The sequence below is a fragment of the Aulostomus chinensis genome, chromosome 6 (assembly GCF_037954235.1).
Source record: "Aulostomus chinensis isolate RoL2024-O1b breed Wild chromosome 6, RoL_Achi_v1.0, whole genome shotgun sequence".
Lineage (NCBI taxonomy): Eukaryota > Metazoa > Chordata > Actinopteri > Syngnathiformes > Aulostomidae > Aulostomus > Aulostomus chinensis.
Genome location: NC_141325.1, coordinates 4,788,493 through 4,813,146, shown reverse-complemented (window position 1 = coordinate 4,813,146; position 24,654 = coordinate 4,788,493). Strand labels below are relative to the sequence as shown.

The 24,654-nt window shown below is 44.4% G+C and overlaps 1 protein-coding gene across 12 annotated transcripts in view; it reads right to left on the bottom strand.

Annotated features, from left to right (window-relative positions):
• Positions 1 to 665: 665 nt before the first annotated feature.
• Positions 666 to 24,654, bottom strand: part of mef2cb (myocyte enhancer factor 2cb) — a 59,475-nt gene continuing 35,486 nt past the window's right edge. The window contains exons 4-11 of one of the 12 annotated variants that reach the window (XM_086205948.1): positions 15,093 to 15,236; positions 12,404 to 12,590; positions 11,581 to 11,628; positions 6,083 to 6,255; positions 5,591 to 5,614; positions 4,657 to 4,786; positions 4,181 to 4,316; positions 666 to 3,810 (exon numbers count right to left, since the gene is read on the bottom strand). In XM_086205948.1, the coding sequence (XP_086062074.1) occupies positions 3,561 to 3,810; positions 4,181 to 4,316; positions 4,657 to 4,786; positions 5,591 to 5,614; positions 6,083 to 6,255; positions 11,581 to 11,628; positions 12,404 to 12,590; positions 15,093 to 15,236 (1,092 nt within the window). In that variant the 3' untranslated portion in view covers positions 666 to 3,560. Of the gene's footprint in view, positions 3,907 to 4,180; positions 4,317 to 4,656; positions 4,787 to 5,590; positions 5,615 to 6,082; positions 6,256 to 11,580; positions 11,629 to 12,403; positions 12,594 to 15,092; positions 15,237 to 24,654 lie in introns of all 12 variants that reach the window. The other 11 variants (XM_086205947.1, XM_086205941.1, XM_086205943.1 and 8 more) reach the window with 11 other exon arrangements.

Genomic DNA, 24,654 nt, shown 5'->3' with positions numbered 1-24,654 from the left:
TAATAATAATAATAATAATAAATAATAATAAATAATCATCATCATCATCATCATAATGGTCTATATTGGTGGGGGGGGGGGGGTAGTGCATGCAGAAACCAGTCCAACACAATGAAAGCACACCAAGTCACAATCAGGATAACTAAGAAAGCCAGTAACTTTACTGAAATCTCTGCAAAATACAAATAGCTGTTCCCTCCACAGGAGCCCGCAGGTTTCACCCCACACAGCTGCATCGAGTCCCTTGAGTTACACAGTCGTGGCTTTAATTTAATACCATCTTAGTCTCAAGTGGCGACAAAGGCCAGCTTATGCCGCTCAAAGCCGCTCTAGCGTTCCAGAAAACATTATTTCCAAACCTCCCCCATTTTAAGGTTTATACAAGCTACATTTGATACTACAGACGGACTTTTTTTTTTTTTTTAGCATTTTAACATATTTCTTTTTTTTTTTTTAAATTCCTGTTCAGGTTTTGAATACAACTTAAATAAACCACAGACTGTGGAGCAACAAAGAATCCCATGAATGCAGGGTCTTTAAGCAACGGTATGTTATTACACATGGCTGTACAGGTGAAATCCCCCCCCCCACCCACCCACCCACACACACACACACACACACACACACCTTCCCCCTGTCCCTCCCTCTCTCCCCCCCTCCCCACTTTTTGCACTGCAAGTGACTTGTTAAAAACAACAGCTGAGGTACTACCTGGGTCAAATTTTGAGGTACCAACATTTAATCTCTTATTAGAATAACAGAAGAACAACTGATCAACAGATGATGGAAAAAAAAAGAAGAAGAAGAAGAAGAAGAATGGCTTTAAATTGAACAAACACAAAATAAAGAAGAAGAAACAAAAAGACTATATTCTTCATGTCTTTGGTTAAAATTATTCACACTCGAATTAACCAGCAGGACATGTTGGCATTCATCCAATCAGTGAGCAGGATCATTAGCGTGTAACGTGATTTGATGAAGCGAACGTTTGACACCATCGGCTCCGGACCGTACAAAAACATCCCTGCATGTGGCGTTCCTGCGGTTCAACCACGCAGCTTTGATTGAAATGTGAAAACAATTGTACATTTGAGCAAATTCTTTTTATTGTCTTGTTTCAATGCTTGCAAAAAACCATAAATGAATGTGAAAATAAAAGTTGAGTTTACAACACAGAAATGCCACTGGCTTTGGTTTCTCCACACTTTCACGCTGCCTGAAACATCTTTTTTTTTTTTCTCAGCCTTTTTGTATTGAATTTAAAAAAAAAAAAAAGGAGAAGAACACCGTTTTTCAGAGGCTCTGCCCCTGTTTGACTACACAGACTGTATACAGTAATAACATAATGAACCTGCATAAAATATGCACATAGAAATATCATAACACTTAAGTGACAGCAGATACAGGAGTTGGAGGCAGAGAGAAAGAGAGAGAGAGAGAGAGAGAGAGAGAGATGTGGCTAGTTTCATTGTTTCAAAAAGAGAAAATCAAAACAGCTACTTATCTAAAACGAACAATTGTGCTTCTCCCATACCAGCGTGATCAATTTATCCTCTGATGCCGAACTGTGGTACATGAACCTTTGTTTTTTTCTTCTTTTTTTTTTAGTGAAAAGAATGGAACATGAGGAGTCACAGAATCAAATTAGGCCTGCAGGTGATCGTCACAATGCATTCGCAAAAAGATATCGTATATAATAATTCTGGGGGGTGGGGTGGGGTGGGGTGGGGGGGGTGTTATTGAAGACTTGTAAATCATCAAGGCTGAAGATTGTGAGGATTTGAATTCACGTTGAATAAATTAATAAAGGTTAAGGATGAAATATCTAGTGTGTAGAAGCGGAGGTGAGTGGCGGGTCGCTCATAAGCCCACATCAGCGTGACACTCGTCATGTGTCCTCCTCAGTTCCAGTCTCGTGACATTTTGCCAGGTGGTGTTCCAGCATGCAGGCCCGCGGTTCCTCCGGCACGCAAACCCTGCCCAGGCTTCCCAGCTGGTTTTGAAGGTTAGACTAAATACAGCCCCCCGTTCAGGGCTCAAATGAAACAAACCAGACAACATGTGCAACCGCACATAGGAACTCCACTAAGAAACCAACAAAAAAACCCAAAACAAAACAAAACAAAATCATTATTATATATATTTATATATTAGAAAGCTATACACAAGCATGTTAATTTCACAGATTTTTTTTTTTAAAGATTCTTAATATTACCATTATTATATATAATTAGAAATACACGTTTAATAACAAACCTCTACAAAGATAAAACAGTTCAGCAAAGCATTGGATCTCAGTCTGTTTTTCATGGCTGAGGGCGTCACGGCCCGTCATTTCCCCACTGGGTCAACTCTCCATCTCTTATTAGCAAAGCTATCAAAAAACACATTCTGGCTTATAGAAACTACAAAAAGCCACAAAAATGCTTTGCATTGTATTCCTTTCATATGAAAATATAAGCGAGTGTATCGTACAATTGTTTTTTTCTTCTTTTTTTTAGTTTATTAATACTGATAGTAATACTAGATCCAGAGTTGTCTTGATTACACTAACGTAGCTCTTAGATCAAAGGGTGGTCCTCGCTCTCCTGCCTTTATTGCGGCGAGCGCTAAAATCATCAAAGGTTCCACATGTCCAGGATTGGTTCTGCCTGATTACCTGTACAATCCTTCAAATGTTGCATAATAGCTTTTCATTTAGTGAGTAAATAAATCTTGAAATGTCTGGCAACGTTGGAGCCCCTGCCCTTCCCCCCTTCACCCTCTATTTACATAAATACGTTGAACCTGCAACATGACATCATCTAATGTTAACACACTTTTGCAAGGGAGAACTGCAGAGAAGGTACATAGCAATGAAACTGACACTGTACACACACGTGTTGTTTGTCAAGTGCTAAGGTGTTTTCCACTGGACACTCACTCATGTTTTTGTTTTTTTTTTTGTCTTTTGTTTTTTTTCCTCTTGTCACTGATGTTCCGCGGAGGCAAAATTGAAATTACGTTTTATGAAAGAGTACCTGACTATTTTTTTGTTTATTTGTTGATATGCGTATATGTACACATACACACACACGCGCGCGCGCACGCACACGCACGCACACACACACACACACACGCGCACACACAAGTGTAAAGATATATGCATTTGTGATTCTTTTTTATCCACACACAATACATTTTATGCATAGTTCCCCAACAAAAAAAAAACAAAAAAAAAATACCCCCGGATCCCTTCCCAACCAACATCCACCCTCCTAAACCCCCACTGAAAGACCCCAATGGTTTATATAATGTCAATATGTATAGCACACACACTCACACACACACACACTCAGCAAAAAATAAAATAAAAAATAAAGGAAATTACAAATAGATTTTTGGAAAGGGCTGTGCCTTTCCTTCAGCGGTAAAGAGATAAAAGGAGGGGGGTCGTGGGGTCGGGTGGTGACTCGTGACATCGAGTGTGAGCAGGAGGTGGAGGGAGCTGACACTGGTGGCATCAGCGCTGTCGGGGGGCTCGGGGCAACTTGGGCACTGCTGGGGAGAGGACAGAGCTATCATGTTGCCCATCCTTCAGACAGGCGCACCCGTTTGATGGAGGGGCTTTCGCGCTCGTCCAGCGCGGGCCGGGCCAGTCCCAGAGGTGAGTGGAACTCGTTCCTGTGCTCGTCGCGGTCGCTGCCTTCGTGGGAGCTGCTACAACTGCTCAGGCTATCAACAGGGGAGCGTCCCGAGTCCTGGCGGGACGATGGGTTCTGGGGCGGTGGTACCCCACCACCGTAGCCCCCCGTGCTGCTGGTGCGATCTCTAGGAGGAGAAACAGGTTCGGACTTGATGTGCAGGCTTTGAGCAGAGGGCAGGGACAGATTTGAACCCTGACATAAGTGAGAGCTAGAGCAGTTTCTGTAGGAGGGAAAGGAAACGCAAGGTGTTACAGAGTTACAGAGCAAGAGCTGACTAATACACGCAAACATGCACGAAAGCATTTCTTCACCAAACAACATGAAAAAAAAAGAGGTGTCAAATTTGTGCTGGACCTTGTGAGTGGCGGGTGAAAACAGTGGTGCGCTCTCCCGTTACTGAGTGTGGCATCTTCCAAAAACCCTCCAGTGATCGTTGATGTGATGCGTCATGCTTTTGGAAAACAACACCTTGGATTAAGAAGAATGCAACTCACCCTAGCTGGCCCAGGGCTGAATGCTGCATGTTCTGAAGGTGTTGCTGTTGCCACCCGCTCATGGAGCCCAGGTGGAGGGAACTGCCACTGTTGAAGCCGGACAGGGAGGACAGGTCTGCGCTGTTCAGGGAGTACTCTGGGAGAGGAGGACCGAGATGGAGGTTAAAGGAAGTTCGGAGCACTTTAAACACAGTTGCTGAGAGAACGCGGCTCCTGTGTCTGCTGGTGGATGAGACAATGGCACCCTCTGCTGTTCATCTGCGGTATCAACGTTCGGAGGGATAATTCAAAAGCAACACATTTATTGAAACTGGTGATACTATTCTTTTTTTTTCTCACGCACAAAACATGCATGAGTTAATCTAGTAAAAAACTAAAAACATCATGACGCAATCAGAATACAATTACAAATAAATGAATGTGTGTTAATGGAACTGTGGGTTTAAAGAGGATGAATGACATGATGTGGTACATACCGGTACCGTAAGAGGTGGAGATGGCAGATGGGTAGCCGCCCATGCCTTGTCCTGGCAGAGTGGGAGTTGCTACTGAGACCACTGGGGTGGCCAATGACTGAGCAGACTGGGAGTTGTTTATTCTCTGGTTCTGTGAGAGATTAAAGTAAAACAGAGAGAGAACAAGAGAGGCTTGAGAACATTAAACCAACTCCAGACAAATCGAACAGAGAAACAACGACAAACAAAAAAAAAAACAAGAAAGTTTTGTGGTTTTTAATTTTCTTTTCTCTGATTCAACAGATGCTGAGAAAACGAACGTGGTGCCAACTTTTGGAGAATTTAATCACTTGAAATGTGGCACGGCTGAACCCTGCCAACCCTATCATTTACCACCCTTACAGAGGGCCCGCTGTCGCTATAGTAACGCCATCGGTCTCCACGGCAACGCAGGGTAGCGATGGCAAGGGAGAGGCGCTTTACTGTGGCAAAGGGGAGGCTTTGACAGATAATAACGGAGGTTTGACGCAAAATGAAAGCGCTGACCTCTCATTTCTGCACTTCTGAGAAATAAACGCTATGAAATGTGTGTTTGGGGTCTCTATGTAGATGAACCGATAAAAGGAGGGATGGTGAGAGCAGATACTCAAGGAGCTCAGCAGAAAAGAGGCCACGATGCTTTTACTCTGACACACCACAAGATGGCACTCTGCTCCTAAGGAAAATGCCATGTGAGACGACGCTGGAGCAGCAAAGTCAGCAACAATAAAGATGAAAGTTAGTCTGAAGTGCTTGCCTCAAAAACACTAAATCCATCTCTAATAATACCAAATACACATTAAAGTGATGACTCAGGTGACTGCAGTGTTCTCTCACAGTGTTCTCAAGGACCATCATCCTTAAGAACCATTTAGGGCTGCTTTGATTTCTGAATCCGAGAGGCAGTCTGACTTACCAATAGCAGGTCAACATCCTCAGACTGACGGCATTAAAAGGGGAGGGTGATAAATTGAAATTAGTGAGTGAGTGCGTTTGCATATAGGAGTGGCGGCTTGGTGCGGATCTATAGGGATGAAACTGCTACAGGACGGAGCCAACGGAAACAAACTCATATTTAAAGATGCTAAGAACACTTCCAAAACACTATTTTCACAGCTAAAAGAATTATCAACACACACACACACACACACACACACACAGCAGGAAAACATATCAGATTTGGGCCGGATGTAAAATTGGCGATGTGCTTTAAATGTATCTAAACTCAAACCCCTCCAAAACACCATCAAGCCAAGTCTGATATGACAGAAGGCAAAAGACAGAAGATGAAAGGACATAAACAATAGGAGACTACAAGGACCCCCTCCATGTGGAGAGATGGGCGAGGACTGGGGGTTGGGCAGTCGAGGAATGGTGGCATGAAAGGAGAGACAGGTAGATTACTCACGATGGAGGGCATGTTGTTCTTGGCGCCGGGGGGGATGAGCACACGGAGGTCAGGTTTGCGGTTGTTCATGCCTAAGTTCATGGGTGGAGGCGACTTCGCCTGCATGTTCTTGTTCATTCCAGCTGGAGACACCAGCAGGCCGGGGGAGTTGCGGTGGTTTCCGTATCCATTTCCTGAGAGAGAAGAGAAAGGTGACGAAATATTAAATATAACTTTGAACCTGAAAGGTATCCGATGGAAAGATGCTGTTTTCTGTCAGTAGGATGACGCAAAGGCTACCAGGTCTGATTTTTATTGAACTTGGTGGAGGGGTGTAATGTGTCCAAATGAGGGGGGGGGGGGGGTGGACAAAACAGAAAACGACAACTTTGGGGAGCATGCAGTTAACACTGCAAAAATAAAAACACATTTAATAGGCCTTGGTGGAAGTGGTGGAGTCCCCTCCAACTTATCCAAAGTTGAATAAATCTTGGAAATCCTGCTGTACCTGACAACATCGTGAAATGAAAACCTACTGGAATCAATTTTCAGCTTGCAGTCCTTTCTAGTGTTTCTGTTTCATCTCCATTTCCTGTGGTAGAAACTGTACTCGCCCACCAGTCTGAGGAGACTTGTAAATGGTGCTTTATGAAACTCATGCACACCGGTGGAGCAGATACTCAAACAAACACATTGCTTTCGCTTTGATGATCACCACTGTTTGCTTGGCAGTCATACAATGGGAGGACCTCACCCTCCACCGCTGTCACTGTCAGTTAAGGGTACGTGTGCCCAGCAACAGCCAGTGAATCATGTAAAAACATCTAATTATGGGTAGGAAGACCACAGAGGGATGGGACCCCTCATTTGGCCATCAGAGCTAAACACGTGCGGTTCTTCCAGACAAAGACCCTGCCTCGGGGGTTGCCACCAGATCTGCAAAATTTTGGAGAACCAAGTGCAGCACGCGTTTCTCCCTCAAAAGCCAGTGTGGCGAAATCCAAGCAACATCATTAAAAAAAAAACAAAAAAAAAAACTGAGAGTGAAGCATTCTTGCAAGCAACATAGTCTTTGTTTCTAACCAAATCCCACAGGCTGTTTTTCCCCTTACTTCTCCTTCTTTCTTCCAAGGGGTAGAACACAGGGCACTGTGTGGACGTTCCCACTTGAAAGACAGGCAGGAATTATACGTTAGACATAAATGAATTTCCTAATCATATACTCCAGGGGAAAATGAGTCGCAGATGTCTTCCTGGGCAATTTCCCTTGCTGATCTTTGTTTAATTTGAGAGTGAGGTTTTTGTTGTTTGGAAATGAAAAGTCTCAAAAGCTCAATTTGAACAATTTGAAGAGTAAACGCCTGCTAGCGGTGAGAAAAAAAAAGAGGCCGTTTGACAGAAAACGATAAAAACAGTGTGTGCTGCTGATGTGTGTGTGTGTGTGTGTGTGTGTGTGTGTGTGTGTGTGTGTGTGTCACTGCTGCTTCTGCTGGCGTACTGTTCAAAACACAGACTCTATATTAATGTTGCCGTATGCAGTTTTGCGTGAGGATGTAATCTGTCTGTCCCCCTGAGTGTAGAAGCAGGGTATGAAATGGGAGTCTATGAGACATGCTGTATGAGTGATTATGCACGAGCCATGCATATGGATGCACGTGTGTGTTTTGTATTGGACCCTCTTAGTTCCAGTGTCAATCTCACATTAGCAAAGAGGCAGCTGCCTCTTCAGTTTTCCTGCTCTCTCATTCTCATGGCTCGCCCTTTGTGAGCTCGAGTGGGTGCATGTGGAGATAGATGAATAAGACCTCACACACACATTAAACACGCATACACGCCATGCATACACACACTTTAGTAAATAACCCAGCAGGAAATACATCAGTGTTTTTGTACAGATGAATTAAAAAAAAAAAAAAAAACGAAAAAAAAAACCCAAGGCTCCAGCTACAGAGAGACATTAATACACACTTTGGTCAAGATGACACAGACTTCATCTTGGGAACAGTTCAATCAGACATCTGTGTATTGCCACCCTGTGGAGATGGCTGTCGTCCAGTCAATTATCTGCTGGATGACTATGATCATGAGCGGTGTAGGCTAGTCCTTAAGCACTTCAGAAGTAAAACCATGAGCTAATCAAGCTAATGAAACAAGAACTGTGACTCAAATCTTTCCATTCTGTAGCTGGATCACTGTGATTTTAGGACAGGGGCACTGACTCCACTGCGGGATCAGACAGAGACATGACATCCACAGTTCATTACTACTCTCCTCTGTACCACTTTGCACGGTCGAGCTGTGGCGTTGACTAATGTCAACCGTTTACAGGAAGTACCAAAATTAAACACAGCCAAGCTGAGGGTCTTTTATGCTGCTGCGTAAAGTTTGTTTAGAGAGAGCAACATCTGAGGTGAGATTCGGATTAACCACTTTTAGCTATTTCTGAGGTGTGAGAGGGGGACAGCTGAACATAAATGTTTGCAGTCTTTGTAGATGCCATGGTAGTGTCTCTGTAGACCCCCCCCCCCCCCCCCCAGGGCATCAGTTCACTCACACACACACAGAGGTGTGGTTAAACCAGTGTACATTTTACTGTTACTGAACAAATTTCTGATGTCCTGTTGTGGTCTAACAGGCGCGTTCCCTTCTATTCCCCATGCGCACACACACACTCACACACACACACACACACACTCACGCTTCCATTGCGGTTTTGGCCAAACGTGCATTCAACCCTGAATTCTCCAACTGAACTGAGGTGTTACACTCACACTTGACAACTGAACTGTTGTCAGTTTAATGTGTAATATGGATGTTTCTCAGCTCGCCCTAAAGACGCATCTCAAACTTGACTCATTGTAGGGAGTTACTGGTGTGTGTGTGTGTGTGTGTGTGTGTGTGTGTGTGTGTGTGTGTGTGTGTGTGTTTGTGTGTGTGTGTGTGTGGTTTGTGTCAGGTGACGGCAGTTTCTCATGAATTTGTCACAGTTCTTGAAGCAGAATGCTGATCGGAGCAGAGATGACAGCTACATAATTGCACAAATGGAGGTGGGAGGTTTTTCACAAGCTGGGGCCCTGGTCCGGAACTTCCTTCATCAGCGCTCTTTCACTCACATTCTGTCTGGTTCCTCACCTCGCTTTCTCTCCACGAGCCAGCGCAGGAGTTGACAGATTGAACACACAGTGTATATAAATGAGCGAACATGCACGTACGCTCTTCCCACAATATTTCCATGGAAGAGACTTGATGACTCAGCCTTTCAGTACCATGCCCTATTTGCACTGGACTAGAGGTACCTGGGGACCCTTTGTGATTTAGACTTTATCCTCATGTCTGGGTTTCATGCAGCACACTGCAAAGTTGACACTCATGTGTTTTAATCTGGTTAAAAAGGTAAATTCCTATTGATTCTCTGTGGATATGTTTGAGGTATGAACATATTTACCGCTGCAATGAAAATACATTTTTAAGTATGTATTGTTTAAGTGGGAGGCAAGTGGCTTCAATCGTGAAAATACTATTATTACAACAAAAACAAAATGGGCTGGATAATTTTGTCTTTACTATAACAGCCTGAAAAGAGAAAAAAGCAATTCTTAAATGTAACCTGACAATAAGGATTTAAACTTTTGTCAAAGGAAATCTGGTTATGAACCCACAAATACCACCTTTCTAGACTGTTAAAGCGGACTAGTCAGGCCAGCATGGTAACCATGACCACAAGGCATCACCACACGCAGCTAAAGAACTCAATGAACTTCCACAACAGTGCTAGAAAATATTTCATCCCCACTGTACATTTTATAATTGTTTAGTTCATAGTAAGATTTTTTTTTTTCAGAAATAAATACACTTCAATTGATTAAGATGACAATTCATACTAAATTCATCACATCCAAAGTGTGTGGTGAAATGTAGTGGGTAATTAGCAACACAGCTATCATGCTACAGTCTGAGGCAGATTCATGCCACTACAGGGGGACCCCAGGTAATACTCGTCCCATGTGAGTGCAGCTTTAAAAGCTGTCATTTTCTCTCTTTATAGACAGTGGAACCATGGCATCTGAGAAACAAAGGAGTGTTTTGTTTGTTTACGTGTGAGAGTGCGCATGTCTGAAACACACACTCAAGCACACACACACACACACACACACACACACACGCACACGCACACGCACACGCACACACACACACAAGCACACACACGCACACACACACACAAGGCCTCTTCTATCAGTTCTGGAACTTCGGCTGTGACACTCATAGACAAGGCCAGACAGTTAGTTGTAAACTCTTCATCAAAATTTACTGAAGCTTTAAACCGGCCTTTGTGGAGCGCCAGCCGTCGGGCCACCTCACACTGACTCACTCGGGGAACATCATTACAAAAGCTGACCAATTTCATATAACGCTTCCATCTGTGTTACCCCACTCCTTCTCCCTTGCACACATGCTTCCTCCACCAGTGGATACTCACCACCCCCCCCCTTCCTCTTAAGAGAGCTTTGAATGGAATCTTTTAGTACGCACGAGTCTCTCTCCCCTCACGTCGTGTTTTTCGCTGCTGCTGAGCGACTTGCAGCACTGACAGAGTGCCTCTGTTCCTTCGCCACGGTGACACAAAGACTACATTTGAAGCATGCTCTGCAGCACGCCGTTGAAGGAACACACGCCACAACAAATGGTCCTGTTGTGTGTGTATGTATTTGTGTGTGTGTGTGTGTGTGTGTGTGTGTGATGAGTGACCAGACAGAGAAACCAGGCATTGACCCCTATGATGGAGCCCCAGGGGCCAGACAGGGCTGCCCAGCTGTGCCCCTCTGACAACCCCCCACCTCTTCTCTCCATTTTTACACTGTAAAGGACTTTGAAACCATAAAATTTCACCCTTTAAAAGGGACTCTCTTTGCCATAAACTTTGGCCTGACATGTCCTGAGGGACAAACCCATTGACACACAGAAGCTAACACATTCGATTTTTTACACATGTTCCTTAAACATGGTTTGCTCTGCTCTCCGCAGGATTGTTATGGCATGGTGAGCCACTAAAACGATGGATTAATTTAATTACAGACATATGATAGCAGTAACAGCTTTGAGTTTGTGATGTTTGAAACAGGAGCTACGGGTGTTGTCAGAGGGTGGTAGAAATAAAGAGACAGCTCATAGTGTCGAGAAATGAATTCCTCTCCTCTGCCTGTTAGTCTAACTAAATTTCATTTCTTGCCCTCTGCTTGTCATATCATTATATTGCTAAACGGAGGCAGGATGTGTCACAGCTCCAGCACTGGGCAAACATTCCCAGATGAACTCTACGACCACTAACATCAACACATCATGGACAAAATCTCCACTCGGGTTTGGGTTAATATTAGTCATGCATTTTATGGCCCTGAGTGGGTGAGTGGGTACCGTGTGTGTGTGTGTGTGTGTGTGTGTGTGTGTGTGTGTGTGTGTGTGTGTGTGTGTGTGTGTGTGTTTGCAGACAATTGTGTGTGAGAAGAGGAGGCCATTCTTACCAGCACTGGTGCCTGCGCCAGTGGTGAGGTCAGCACCCATGAGGCCACCTGAAAGATGAAAGAGAGAGGCGTGCAAAAGAGAGAAAACCATTAGAGGATAGACACCCACATAGCATCTACTCTGCCTCCTGTCTCTGGCCTTTCAGAAGCAAACTGAATTTAATCCAGTCCACTTTGTGTGTGTGTGTGTGTGTGTGTGTGTGTGTGTGTGTGCGCGCACGCGTACTTTAGTATATCATATGTGCACTGGTACCAGAAGTAATACCACCTCCCACTCAAACCTTAACACACTGAGCAACTGGACACTGCGAATGAATACAAGTAGCAGCCGTCCAAGAAAAATGACACATTATTATTTTTAAGCCATGTGAGGTGGAAGAGTGGGAGGGTCCAGAACATGTGCGGTTTGCTGTGGATGCTGCGAGCTCCAAAACTCATATTTAGTTTGTGCTGGCGTGTCGAGCATCCAGTTGTAATGACAGGGTGAGGGTGTGGGCGGCAGCCTTCTGACCAGTAGGACAGAAAAAGGACTCTGGACAACAATAACAAACCAACAGGCCTGATTTGCTTATGTCACCATCAACTCAAAGACATCAAGCCAGACACCCAACATGTAGGACTCAAATCAAAAATAATAGAAATCATCAAAACACTAACTTTACCTACAGCCACTTAGTGTTATATTGTGGGAAAAAGCCATAAGACAAACATTTAGTGTGTGTAAGTTAGCCAGATAGACAGGTACACACAGACCTGTGAAGACAAACAGATGGGCTAACAGTATGTACTGTACATGGGTGCATGAGTGCGTGTTAGGCCCTACCTGTGTTACCTGCACTGGGGGGTCTGTGTGTGACGCCGGGAGACATGCTGTTTCTCTGCAGACCATGGTGCGCCAGTGGCAACAGGTTGTGGTTTCCTAGGGAGCCACCGGGATGGCTGTAAATGAGATTATTCTGGTTGCTAACGGGAATGGACACGGGCATGTCGTAGTTTGATGGGGGCATGGCCTGCTGAAAAACAGAGGAAGAAAAGAGAGACACGGGTGGCCAACTTGATTAGACTAAAGGTACAAACAGGGCATAACGTCAAGGGAATTTAAAATCCCGTGTTTCTACGGTGTTGCACAAGAGGCAGTTAAAGAAAAGAATACAAAAAAGACACCAAAGTTCAAAAGGCAAATGGAAACATAACAATAGACAGCCATGCATGTTTGAATGAAACACAAAATAAGAGCAAAAAATAAATAAATAAAACTAAAGGTGTGGGTGCTAAAAGGGGAACTGCACAAAAAGAAAATGATGAGAAACCTCCTCTCAGAGTAACTCAAATTGCTCCCAAGCCGATACACACAACTCTTTGTCGATCGGCTAGTTAGAATATATTCCTGCAAGCTAGCTGACACTGTCGTGACAATATAGCGAGCAAAGGGTCACCCTGAAGAAATATTAAGCTCTGGTCACTGCATTTATATTCCATTCCTGTTTTATTACATTCGAGAAGACTGTGGTTTACTAGGAATTAAGCCAATGGCATCCCACTGTTCTAAGAGAGCGTAAGATATTTCACTCTGTCTTCACCTCGGTGAAAAAGTAGCTTTGTAACTACAGAACACTATCAGAAATGATTCATTTTCCATCGCATGACGCTAATGCTAAGTGTTTTTAAGTGGTGTACTGAGATCAGTCAGTGGGCTCATCAGGAAAATGATGAAGAGAAGAGGTAACCCCGGGCGTCTTCTTTTTCATGTTTATTGTGTCGCTTGGCAGAAGGGCTTAACCTTGGGAGTGCCCTGGAAGTGGTTGATCTCCACTGTTAGCTTTAGGAAGTAGAAAATAGGGGCCTTAAATTACTGCCATGTGTCTGAGAGCAATGGAGGGGAGCTCATCCGCGAGAACATCAGCATGGTTTATGTAGAAGTGCTTAGCGCTGCCTGGCCTTCTTAAATTTTCCTCCCTTTTCTAATGTTCTGTGCTTTTTGCAGGCTAAGTGTTATTTCAAGGAACAAAGATGGTTTATTAAAGCCACATTTTACTCTCGCTGCAACTTCACACAGGAGTGCGCAAGAAAAAAAACAAAAAACGATGGATGCTTTCTTTTAAAACCCATCGCTGGGTGTGAGGGCCCCGCCTGTATGCTATCCTTTAACCGGTGCCATCCTTCCTGTTTTCACTCATCTTCCTCCTCCGCCTCTCCCCACAGTCCCCCAAACAGTCCTCTGCAATCCAGAGGCCCACTGCTTGGCAGCCGCCCCGACCACACATTGAACTGCCACTTGTTGTGTGCAGCATCCCCCCCAACACCACCTCCTCCCCTACTGCTGCTCCACCCCCCCATCCCTACGCCGCTCCAATCCCAAATGCATCTGAAGCCGCCACGCCACTCCAGCTCACCAACCCCTGCCTTGCTTCAAACCACATCTCCCCCAGCTCCACGGGCCTTTGTCAGACACTACTGTTCTTCTCTGAATTATCTACTATGGAATTATATCTTTCTGCATAACCATTTCAATATGGAGGGCAGGCTCAGTTTACACAGAAAGCAGCTTGTATTTTGTGGTTTCTGGCAGCTGGCTGTAGATTAGATTCTTCTGTAAGATTAAAACTATAATGTAACATGTCTTCACATATCTAAATCAATCAACAATGTACATACATACATATATATATCTTACAGTTGCCTATTTATTTCGATGCATGTTGAGTTTTTCAATGGATGTGAATTTGTGTTGCTGTTTCATTGCCACACTTTCTGTCCTTGCTGTAGCGGGTGACTGAGCACTGCTGCAGGAAAAGGAAAGCACGTGCAGACCACACCTCCCCTGAGGGCCAAGGCAAGGCATTATGGGCAGCAGGTTCAAGGTGGGCACCCAGAAAGGTTAAAAGATGTCAAGAGAGAAAGTCTGCAATTGCTTCACAAAAAAAAAAAAAAAAAAAAACTTCCTAAGAGTTGTGGTTACAGTTATGTCAAATTAGAGACCTTTCCTCAACTGCAATCAAGCAGAAATCAAAGAACTGTAATTTTTTCACCGTATGTATACAATGTAATCTGTGGTCTTACTCTCACTCTCACTTTGTGTATTTAGTCTAGTGGCAAACAATGGTGGTTAGCTGGGTTAGCTCAACAGTTACTGGCCAGTCAGCACTTTTGTTAGCCTGCTGAGGATGCTGCGTAGCGTCAACCCAGTACTTACAGGTATCTTATGACTTTTAATCATGTGATCAAACTCCTCGTTAATCTGTTTGTATTTCTCCTCAGTTCGGGGCGTTAGGATGAGAGCAGACTCGAGCTCCGGGCTCTCGCCACCTTTGTTCTCCTTCTTGCTCAATGCCTGCCAGGTCCCACAACCACAGAGGAGGATGGAGGGAAACACAGACGAAGGGATGGAGAGATGGACGATAGGAACAGATGACGAATACAAGGAGGACCGAGTGACAAAGGGAAAAGGGGGAGGGGAGGAGAGAGGAAAGACAGGTGAGAGGAAGGCTCAGGGTTCAACAAGAGGTACTTACACACAGTCTCTGTCTGCTGATCATCAGATCAATGTCCTCGTTTATTTTCCTGTATTTGTCCTCGGACTCGGGGCTGTGGCCGACCGAGTCGTCTGCGTCGGGGTCTGGGCTGTCACAGCCATTTAGGCCCTTCTTTCTCAATGTCTGCAAACAGAGTAGTTGCACAACACAGTTGAAGGGCTTCGGGTTGAGGAACAGTGACCCAGGTGAACAGTTCGGGAGGGGTAGATGGTGATGAACTGTGAAGCGGAGGCGTTTAGAACAGACCCTGGGAAATGACGGCATGGGAAGATTTTCAGGAAAACTTGCAAAGAGGATTGCACTATTTTAAACAAATGAAAAGTTTTCTTCACTTTTGAGTGGCTCTTCACCATGCGTCATTTTGACAGGCTCCAGTCTAAACTCCCAGTAACACAGTGTGACATAAGAATACACAACTCTGTGAACATGCAGCTGAACACTCAGGATTGCATTCAGTAACGACACATAACACATGATTAAACTTTTGACCGAACGACAAATCCTGGGACCTTCAAAACCTCATAATAACACAGTCATAAAGACAAAAACCAACACATCATGAAACAAAAATAACAAGTGGCTGATAAAACAGAACATGTCTGAGGTATTTGCACTATTACATGCAGCAGTTTCTGTTTCGGCCACCTGATGGCCACCTGCCCCCATTAGAGTGTCCAGAAAAGAGCAGACGGGCTGAAAATCTCCCTCTCAACTTGCTTCACCACTCCCTCAGAGTGGCAGAGAGACATAGACAAAGAGACCGTGAGAGGGAGAGAGTTGCCTCTGTCCCTTTTTTTAGATACTGTTGACAACTATAACAACAGGGATACGTTTCAGAGTGCATTACTGTGTGTGATAGCGTGTGAGCGTGTTTGCTTGAGCAAGTAGGCTTGTGCCGATAGGTTGCTGTGTTCATTTGCCTCACAAAGTGAGAGACAAAGACAGAGCGGGAGTGAAGAAAAGTACAGTAGCTGACAGTTAGAGATCTCATCAAAGACAGCACCACCACCCCCCCCCACCATCACCACCACCACCACCACCACCGCCGCCGCCACCACTCCCTCCACCCCCCTTCTCTCTCTCCCCCTGGCTTTAATAAAGGGAGATTAGTCTACAGGAGGAATATCACGGGCCTGCTTCTGTCTGTGCAGTCGTTGCTTCACACTGCGCTCTCCTACTTTCATCTGAAGCTCCATATCAGACAGACGTAATTAAATTTACTTTAGTACACCCTGTATTTGATGCTGATCAAGTGTGTGTGTCTCTGTATATGATGTGTTCACTGGTGTGAGTCTGTGTGCGTGTGTGCGTGCGTGCGTGTGGGAGGGGAATGAGTGTGTTTGTGTGTGCATGCGTGGGCGTGAGAGTGGGTGTTAGCGTTGAGAGAAGAAAAAAAAAAAGAGAGAGAAAGACCGAGCATGAGAAAGAAGGAAGATAGATGCTGAGATAAGTTAATCTCAGTGAACTTCTTCCTCTCATTTGTTTGTCTCCATCAGTACTCACTCACAGAAGAGATACCAACGTTAGCTACTCTATCACAACCGGCGGCAGAAGTGACAGGGAGCGATCTGCCTGCTAAGAAAACAAATAACAATCCACTCATCTCTCATGTCAGCACAACAAAGGCCTGTTTTGAGTGTGGTTTTAGTGAACTTAGAGGGCTTCTTTTGTGTGTGTGTGATAACTGTTTGATTCCTGAGGCGTCTCGTGGCGAAGCAGCTACTGTAAGCGTGTCAACATTTGCTGGCTCTCCTCTTCTCTCTCTGAATCCTCACTTGGCCCCTAGAGTGGAAATCTAAAATTCAGAATTTGAAAGCGTCTCTCACATCTTTTGACAGTCTTCAGGAAATCACACCAAACAAATCAGCCGAGGCGATGCAGGAGATCTGACTTCTAACAGACCTACAGTGAATCAGGCACATTTGCTCCATCTGAGGTGGATGAGTCAAAAGAACAAAGGGGTTTCAGAGGTTTATCACGCTGTCTTTTTTGGCAAAGGCGTTAGATGTAAAACTTTTGCTGTTTCTTTGGCGTAGTTACATTCTGGTCTTGGCGATGTATCATATTGAACTGACAGGAGCTGAACCGCTGGCCTTTTTTTTTTTTTTTTTCAGTTCACATGAGAGACCATGTAAGAAAAAACAACTTTTCTTTACACAGATTTCCACCAGCAGAGATTTGTTTCCATTCTAGGAGGAAGAGCAGGGGGAGCTGGAGAAAAGGTGACACCCATATGGGGTAAATGAGCTGGTGGTCTGGCGGGGGGGTTGGGGGGTTGGGGGGGCAATGGTTGTGTTGGGTGTTGATGGGTTGCAGGGATCCAGGGCGTGAGTGTTATATGACTTTGAAGCATGTGGCCCAGGCTTAGCTTTCCAGCGGGGCTCAGCACATTGAGGGTGCGGTGCAAGGGCGCTATGCCACTCATCCCAGTTATGCCCACCTGTTTGAAGATGTCACACCTGTTGCCAAAGGCTGACACACGACCCGCCAACCAATCAGATCCCTTAGAGTGTTCATATAACCATAGAAGGCCGTCTCAGTTTTGCACTGTCCACCTCGCCGCCCCACTTCCCTATCATCATCCTGTATTTTTCCCCTTCACTAGTAGCGCATTGCTTTGTCTGCGCCCTGAGTTTGTGATAAATTTAGTGTTCAAAAAAAGATCAAGAACCGCAAACTGTGACTGTTGAAGGTTACCATAACAGAAAAACTGAGTTCATCTGAACGGCTATGCCATGAGAAACCCTGTCACAAGAGAAAATAGGCAAGTGAGGGAGGAATACGCTATGAACCAACACCGTATAACTTGTGGACAGTCGTGCTACAGCGAATGAGCAAATGAGAGAATGTAAGAGGAGGAAAAACTGCAAAAAAGCTGTGTTTGCTTGCTTGGCTCTATGTCTTTCTCTGTAGCCCCTTTGGAGGCTTGCTCCTAATTAAACTCCTTCTTCAAGATGCTCCCTTATGACTCGACTTGTCACAGGGCCTGTGTGAAGCAGGGACGGCATAGACATGGTGTCCTACATACTTAGACACCCGTCTCATCAGTACCCTTCAGTCCCTTCAACCACAGCTATAGGCTGGCCTAGACATCCGATTCAGATATCATAAGGATCTTAAATCAGCTGTTGTAACCAAGGTAACAGGACTCCACTCTACCAGACAAACAGCAGACTGATGGGTGTTCCATCTGCTGGAAGCTGGGTTTCAAACCAAGCAGCGCGTTTGCAACAGTGAATCTGGGCTTCTGCTGCTATTAACCTGATTTAATTTAGCCAAACCTTCAAGAAAAATAATGTAATTTCAACACAAGCCGTGAACGTTCCCTCACCCTAGCCCAAGCGATTTTGTGCCTAAACTTAACCACATCTTAAATCTCGTGTTAACGCATTGTAATTTTTTTTTTTAAGGCGTGGTGTTACACCAGTCACATTTGTCTGTTGCCTTCAGATTTTACTCGAAGACAAAGTTTAGATTTTTATCATTCACATATTCAGACCTCGTATTAACATGTCCTGATGTCCTCTATTTATGCGGAAATACATACTTATTGTAAACTAATCAAATGAAAGTGTTGAAAAGCCCATAGAGAAATATGGCGAGCACGTCAGACATCTTGGGTGATATAGTTTGCCAAGTGTGCTGCCTGTGATAAACACAAACTGTTACGTGTAAGTTACAAGCTATCATATTTGGCTTTGACAATGTTTATAAAGGATTTTAAAAGTGTCACAATCAACCAGACATGCTAGTTGGCTTCCACAGTTGATCAGATGTCTGTTTTAGTGAGACTACCAGTTGGATACAATCAGAGGAAGGTTAGAAAAACATTTAGTCATGTTTGGTTAAACAAGGTTAGATGAAAAAAACAACAAAAAAAAAAACGTCAATGCATTTGGTCTTTGCGAAGAAAACCGATGTGTGTGTTTATTTGCGTGAATAGAGGGGAGGGGAGATCCCAAATGGTCACCTGAGACGTCTGCAGAGATGCACTGTAATAGTGTAGAAGTAGTTTGAGCCATCCCCTTGTGATCGGACCCCTCAGGATGTATATTACCAGGTCTGAATAAGACCTCTGTTTGGGTTGTGGGTAATAACTTCATGGAACCCTTGAGAAAAACTGTGGAGGGTATTTGGGAGTAAATTCTGCACGGCCCCAGGGGGTCTGCAAGGGACAGCTGACGCCTGCCCAGAGCTCCTGCCATACCAGGATCCGTCTGCTCGGCATTCTGCCACCCTGCTCACCCTGTCTACCCCTCTTATCAGTCTTCCTGTCCCCATCTTTATGTCTCAGTCTGCTGCTCAGTCTGTCTCTGTCTCACTGCCACTGTCCCTTTCGCCTCATTATCAGGGATACTTCCAAATCTCAACAGAAGCTGTGTCAAAACATTATTGGCTTGATGGGAACATCTTTATTTGTAATTCACTTGGGTTTGCTGATGGGTTGTGTTTGGAAAAACTTCATTACTGACCGTTCCCCTCTACAGTTATTTTGGCAGTGGCTGAAGGCTATGACACATTCAATATTGTGTTTATGGTTATTGGCGACGGCCGGGCCAGTGAATGTTTCTCAATGTCCTCAACCCAATGGCTGACAGCATCCGTGCAACAACCCTGCACAAAAACAGCCCGTTTATAAAAGGCCTTTTATGTCTTTGGCAACACTGTACTGTCCTCAGAATACACAATGTTTGAAGCAAAACCAAGACTTACAAAAGAAGATAGTGTAGTAGCAAGGCACAAAGAGTTTTCCTTCATAAAAGCAGCAGTTTATGATGTTGCAATATATTTCAGTTTTTGGTGGAAAACAAGTTGTTGACAGACATGGACAATATAAAAGCATTAATAACTTTGACCCTTATGGTTAATCATGTTTACTGCATTGTTAAACCACAATAAAACGGTCCTATAATAAATGGCTTTTGCCAAGCAGGGTTTCAGCAGAAGGTCAGATGAAGTTTTTTTTTATTCCACAGGTCGCTGCTGGAGTTCAGAAAAGAAAAGAAGGGTACTGCAGTAACGCCCCAAACAACTGAAATCAATGGCGAGCGATTTTCATACGAGAAAAAAAAAAAACTTGATTAAAACATAAAATATCAAATAATCTAAATGCTTTGTGAACTGAAATACATTACCTGACCTTCTGAACTACACTGTTCGACCACAAACTGGATCCAAATCAAAACGAGTTGTTCGAAAATGGCACCAAAGGCCAACAAGCAGGACATAATAATTAAAATGTAACTTTTTTTTGGTCCAAACAGCGTTCACTCCTTGTACTCTGCACATTTTCATTTAGATGGAGAACCTCATCACGACAGGGAGCTTTTGCTTTCACCAACTGACCAACTCAATTTCATCTGAGAAGATTGGTCAGGAGCAATGTGGCTCAATGTCAATAGGGGTGAGGCAGTGGGAAGTAACATTGTCCCTTTCCATCACAAATAACAAGATAGGTGGTCATGAAGTGGACCCGCTGTGGATTAACACCCCCTAGCACCACCGCACAATGAGCACACTCAGGGTGGCCTTGCTGGCGGCAGGAACGGGCTAATAGTATATTTGGGATGTGCTCTCATTCTCATTCCTCGTATTTCTACTGCTTTTTCTGCCTGCCATGCTCTCGTTTTTGTCTCACCCGTCACTCCCTCTCTGTCTCTCTCTCTCTCTCTCACTCTGTCTGTTCCCCGCTCTTTATTTCTCTCCACTTTTCAGAGTGGAGGGAACATCAGAGGGATCAGGCTGGCTTAGCTTATTGGAAGCAGATGGCAGACCAAAGGCAAGAAGGCCACAGTTTCATGAAGCGTGGTTTGAACACGCCAGGACCATGTCGAGGGGCATGCCCATGGATGATGGCTACATGTGTGAGTTAGCATTTGGGGAGGGACAGTTGATTTTTGTAGGTTAGTGATCTGAGGAATGGCACCCCCCAAATCACAGTCTGTCCCTGTCTGTTTTTCAGTCATCAACTATGCATCACACTAAACTGACTGAGGCGATGTTTTGAAAAAACTATCATGTCGATGAGTTTTCAGTGATTAGGTAGCTTTGAAGCCCCTCACTCCCGATGCCCTGCTACACTATAATCAGGATTCAAAGGCTGACGGCTGGGATCCATCAATCCTGGGCAAAATGGTTGCCTGTTCTGTAATAACACTGGCTAACAGGGTACGGTAATTACTAACCGTCTAGGAATTACCAGATTGACGGAACATAAAAAGACACTAAGAGCGACAAACGGACAGAGAGAGGCTAATGGGAACGTCGAGGTTCCTCCACATATCCTCTGTATTGTGATGAGCATGTGCTAAAATCACCATCAAGAGACGCCTCCTGCAGACGAGTGCCCACTTACAGACAGGCAGTCTTCGCTAGCCAGTGCCCGGCACAATACCAGATGGTGCAGTGTTTCCCATATGGAGGAGACACACACTGAGCACATGTCAGAATCCAACACTGTTTGCTACAGCAGCATCCCAGCCCTGGGAACAAAGTGGTCATTCAGACTAGTCACTACACTGTATAATTACCCAGATAGACGTTATGAGACACAATGCCAGCTCAGTGAAACTGGATAAAGAGGGCACTTATGTCCACATCTTCAGTCTACCATCTTTCATCCCAACTAGTTGCATAATAAGTCTCCATTCAAATGAGAGGCATGACAACGTGTCTACATGTAATTGTGATATGTAATGTCACACACACGACACTGCATTAAATAGTTGCAGAGTAACAAAATGACCCCAGTTCACTGATGGTGCAGAACTGTAAAGTCTCCCTTGAACTGCCCCCTATTCCGTCTTTGCGTCCCCCACCAATCATCACTTATCGTCCTTTGTCTCTCCGTCTCTTATCGCGTGGTGCCACAGCAGGAAAAGGGAGCCCGAGGGAGGCCTTGAGTAACAATGACCAGCTGCTTGACCTCTGTAATGTGACCTTGGATTTCCAAACCCTGCCCAGAGCAGCAATCATGGCATGGGAGGGGCTGAGGCCGGGGGAAGCTCCAGGCAGGGCAGGGAATGCCATCTTTAAAAATAGATCATCATTATTTAGAATTTTCCACAAATAGTTTCAAAGAACAAGGCATCATTTCATCTTAATGGCTGGCGTGAATTGTTTTGGGCTGTATAGTGGAAAAGCCTTGCCTTTTGGCAGCGTGGCCTCAGAAGTGGCCTGCCTCTTTCAGAGCTCCACACCACAGGGACCGCATATTGGCACATTTCAAACAGTCTATTTTTAAAAGCTCCTTTTGTTGTTGTGTGAGTACCTCAGACTTCCGCTTCAACATATTGACCTTAAAAACACCTCTGACTGGGATCCAAATGGTACTTAGCTTCTTGTCTGAGGTTCTGCTTTTCTGGGCAGTTGCTGTCTGATGTGGAGTATAAACGCTGAACCTGTACATCTTGTGCATTATCTCTCATATTGCTTTTAGCCTCTCTTATTAAGTGAAAGAGGCACATAGTCTATAAAACAGGAACTCAGTAAATTGCTCTCTTCATGTCTGAATCTGGCGCTGCAGGGGGATGAGTTCTAGAGCTGTGGGTGGTCATGTGAGGCTTTGTCACTGGGACCGTCTTGACAATAAAATTAACTTTAATGTACTAGATACTGGTGGATTGCAACTTTAAAGGTGTGGGATGAAACAATATTTTTTTCCCCAGAAAACATTTCTTCTGTCTTAGATCAAATGTTTATAGGCACCGCAGGGTCTCAGGCCGATGTCATGCACATGGTTGCCGAGGGCAGTTCTTCATGGCTGATCCTCAGAAAGATACTTACTCACTCTGTTTCAGAAACAACCCCCCACCCCACCCCCAACCACCACCACCACCACCACCCGAACTCAAGACGGGGGAAAGACAGAAAGAGAAAAAGAAAGTCCTCCCAGCAAGGCCCGCCAGAACAGCAACTATTTTTAACTTAACCACACACTATTTTTAGACCATTTTTTCAGAATTGATTAAATAAAGAGATGATCATATAAAATAGATGATAATGACGACGATGACGATGATGTTGATGATGATGTGTTTATTAAGACTGTGTATCTAATTCAGGATTTTGCACATCTGCGGACACATTTCCAGGAAAAAAAAATATAGAGCTTTTCCCCATTTCTTTCCTCTCTAGTTTTCCCTTAATACCCCTTTTATGTGGCAGAGCAAACAACATCACATCTGAAGCTCCACAACCAAACCAAACAGGACATGCAGGTGTGGAAAGGAAGAGAGAGAGAGTGGAGGACAAAGGCGTACCTCTGTCGCTGGGATTCATGACACTTTGAACATTAGAGAATGTTTTACAAGTATGCAAAGTGTGGTGGCTTGTTTGGTAGCTTCCACCGACTTGTGAGGTTGTTTGTTACTCTGTGAGAGAGCTGCAGAGGCATTAATGCCATCATTGTTCACACAGACACTACAGGAAGAGGTGTGCGCATGGTTATTGACAGTACTCCCTTTTTTTATCCTCATTGTGTAATTAACTTAAACTTAATCCCATACACTAACTGGCAAGGCACATTTCTGAAGACACGTTCTAACGTGCACACAGACTGTCACCCGTCCTTGTTTTAACAAATTGTTATACTGTTAGCTTGCCGGTGTCATAAGGTTAATTTACTTAGTCAGTCAAAGCAGCTTCAGACCTTAATCTTCACTTCACCGGGAAAAACAAGCCATGTTGCCTGTCTCTCCACTGCCAGTAAACACTGAAGTACTGTGATCACCGTGGCAACCCCACCCCTTACACCCCCACCCTGTGTTCCCTCTCCTGAAACCTCAAAATCACTGCGGACAACTGTAGGATAGATATGATAATTCACTCGAATGCTGACACATGTGAAAAGTCGTCGAGGCTAAATTAGTGATGGTATTCAAGCTGGAATAATTACACAGTATTTGAGAGCCATGAGAAGAAGTCATTCAGCAAGCCGATCAACACAGAAACTCCTTAAGGCTAATGTTCTCCATGCTGTTTTGAAACCAAATAAGCACATAGAATAGCACACATGCTGGAAAATATTTTCTCAAGAGCGAGAGAGAAGCAGAACATGAGCATACTGGTACTTCAGAGAGGAGGATCATATGTCCTGTTGACTTGTGAGAAGATTACGTGACAGCTTTTAAAATATGTAGGGAAAAATGGCCTTTTTTGAGGTGACATGAGCTAAATGAGACTGTAATATTTACCTGATGAAACTTTGTGTAAAGCATGAAAATAAGGTGATACAGATATACTTCTTCTTGCTGTCTCCCAGATGTACCTGCCGGCTACTTTCTACGCCTCCGGTGGACTGTCACTGGACTGAAATCACACCTGTGCCTCTCACACATCTTGGCACATTGGTGAAACATACGCAGGGTGAAACATGGTGAGGGAGCTTTGCTGAATCTCATTAGCCAAGTGGGTAGTCATTAACAGAATGACCTTTGGAAATAATTACCAGCCTCCCCCCATCCCTCTTTCCCTCCCTCCTTCTCTTCTCACACTCATCCATCCCTCTGTTCCTCCCCTTCCCCCTCTCATTGAGCAGCAA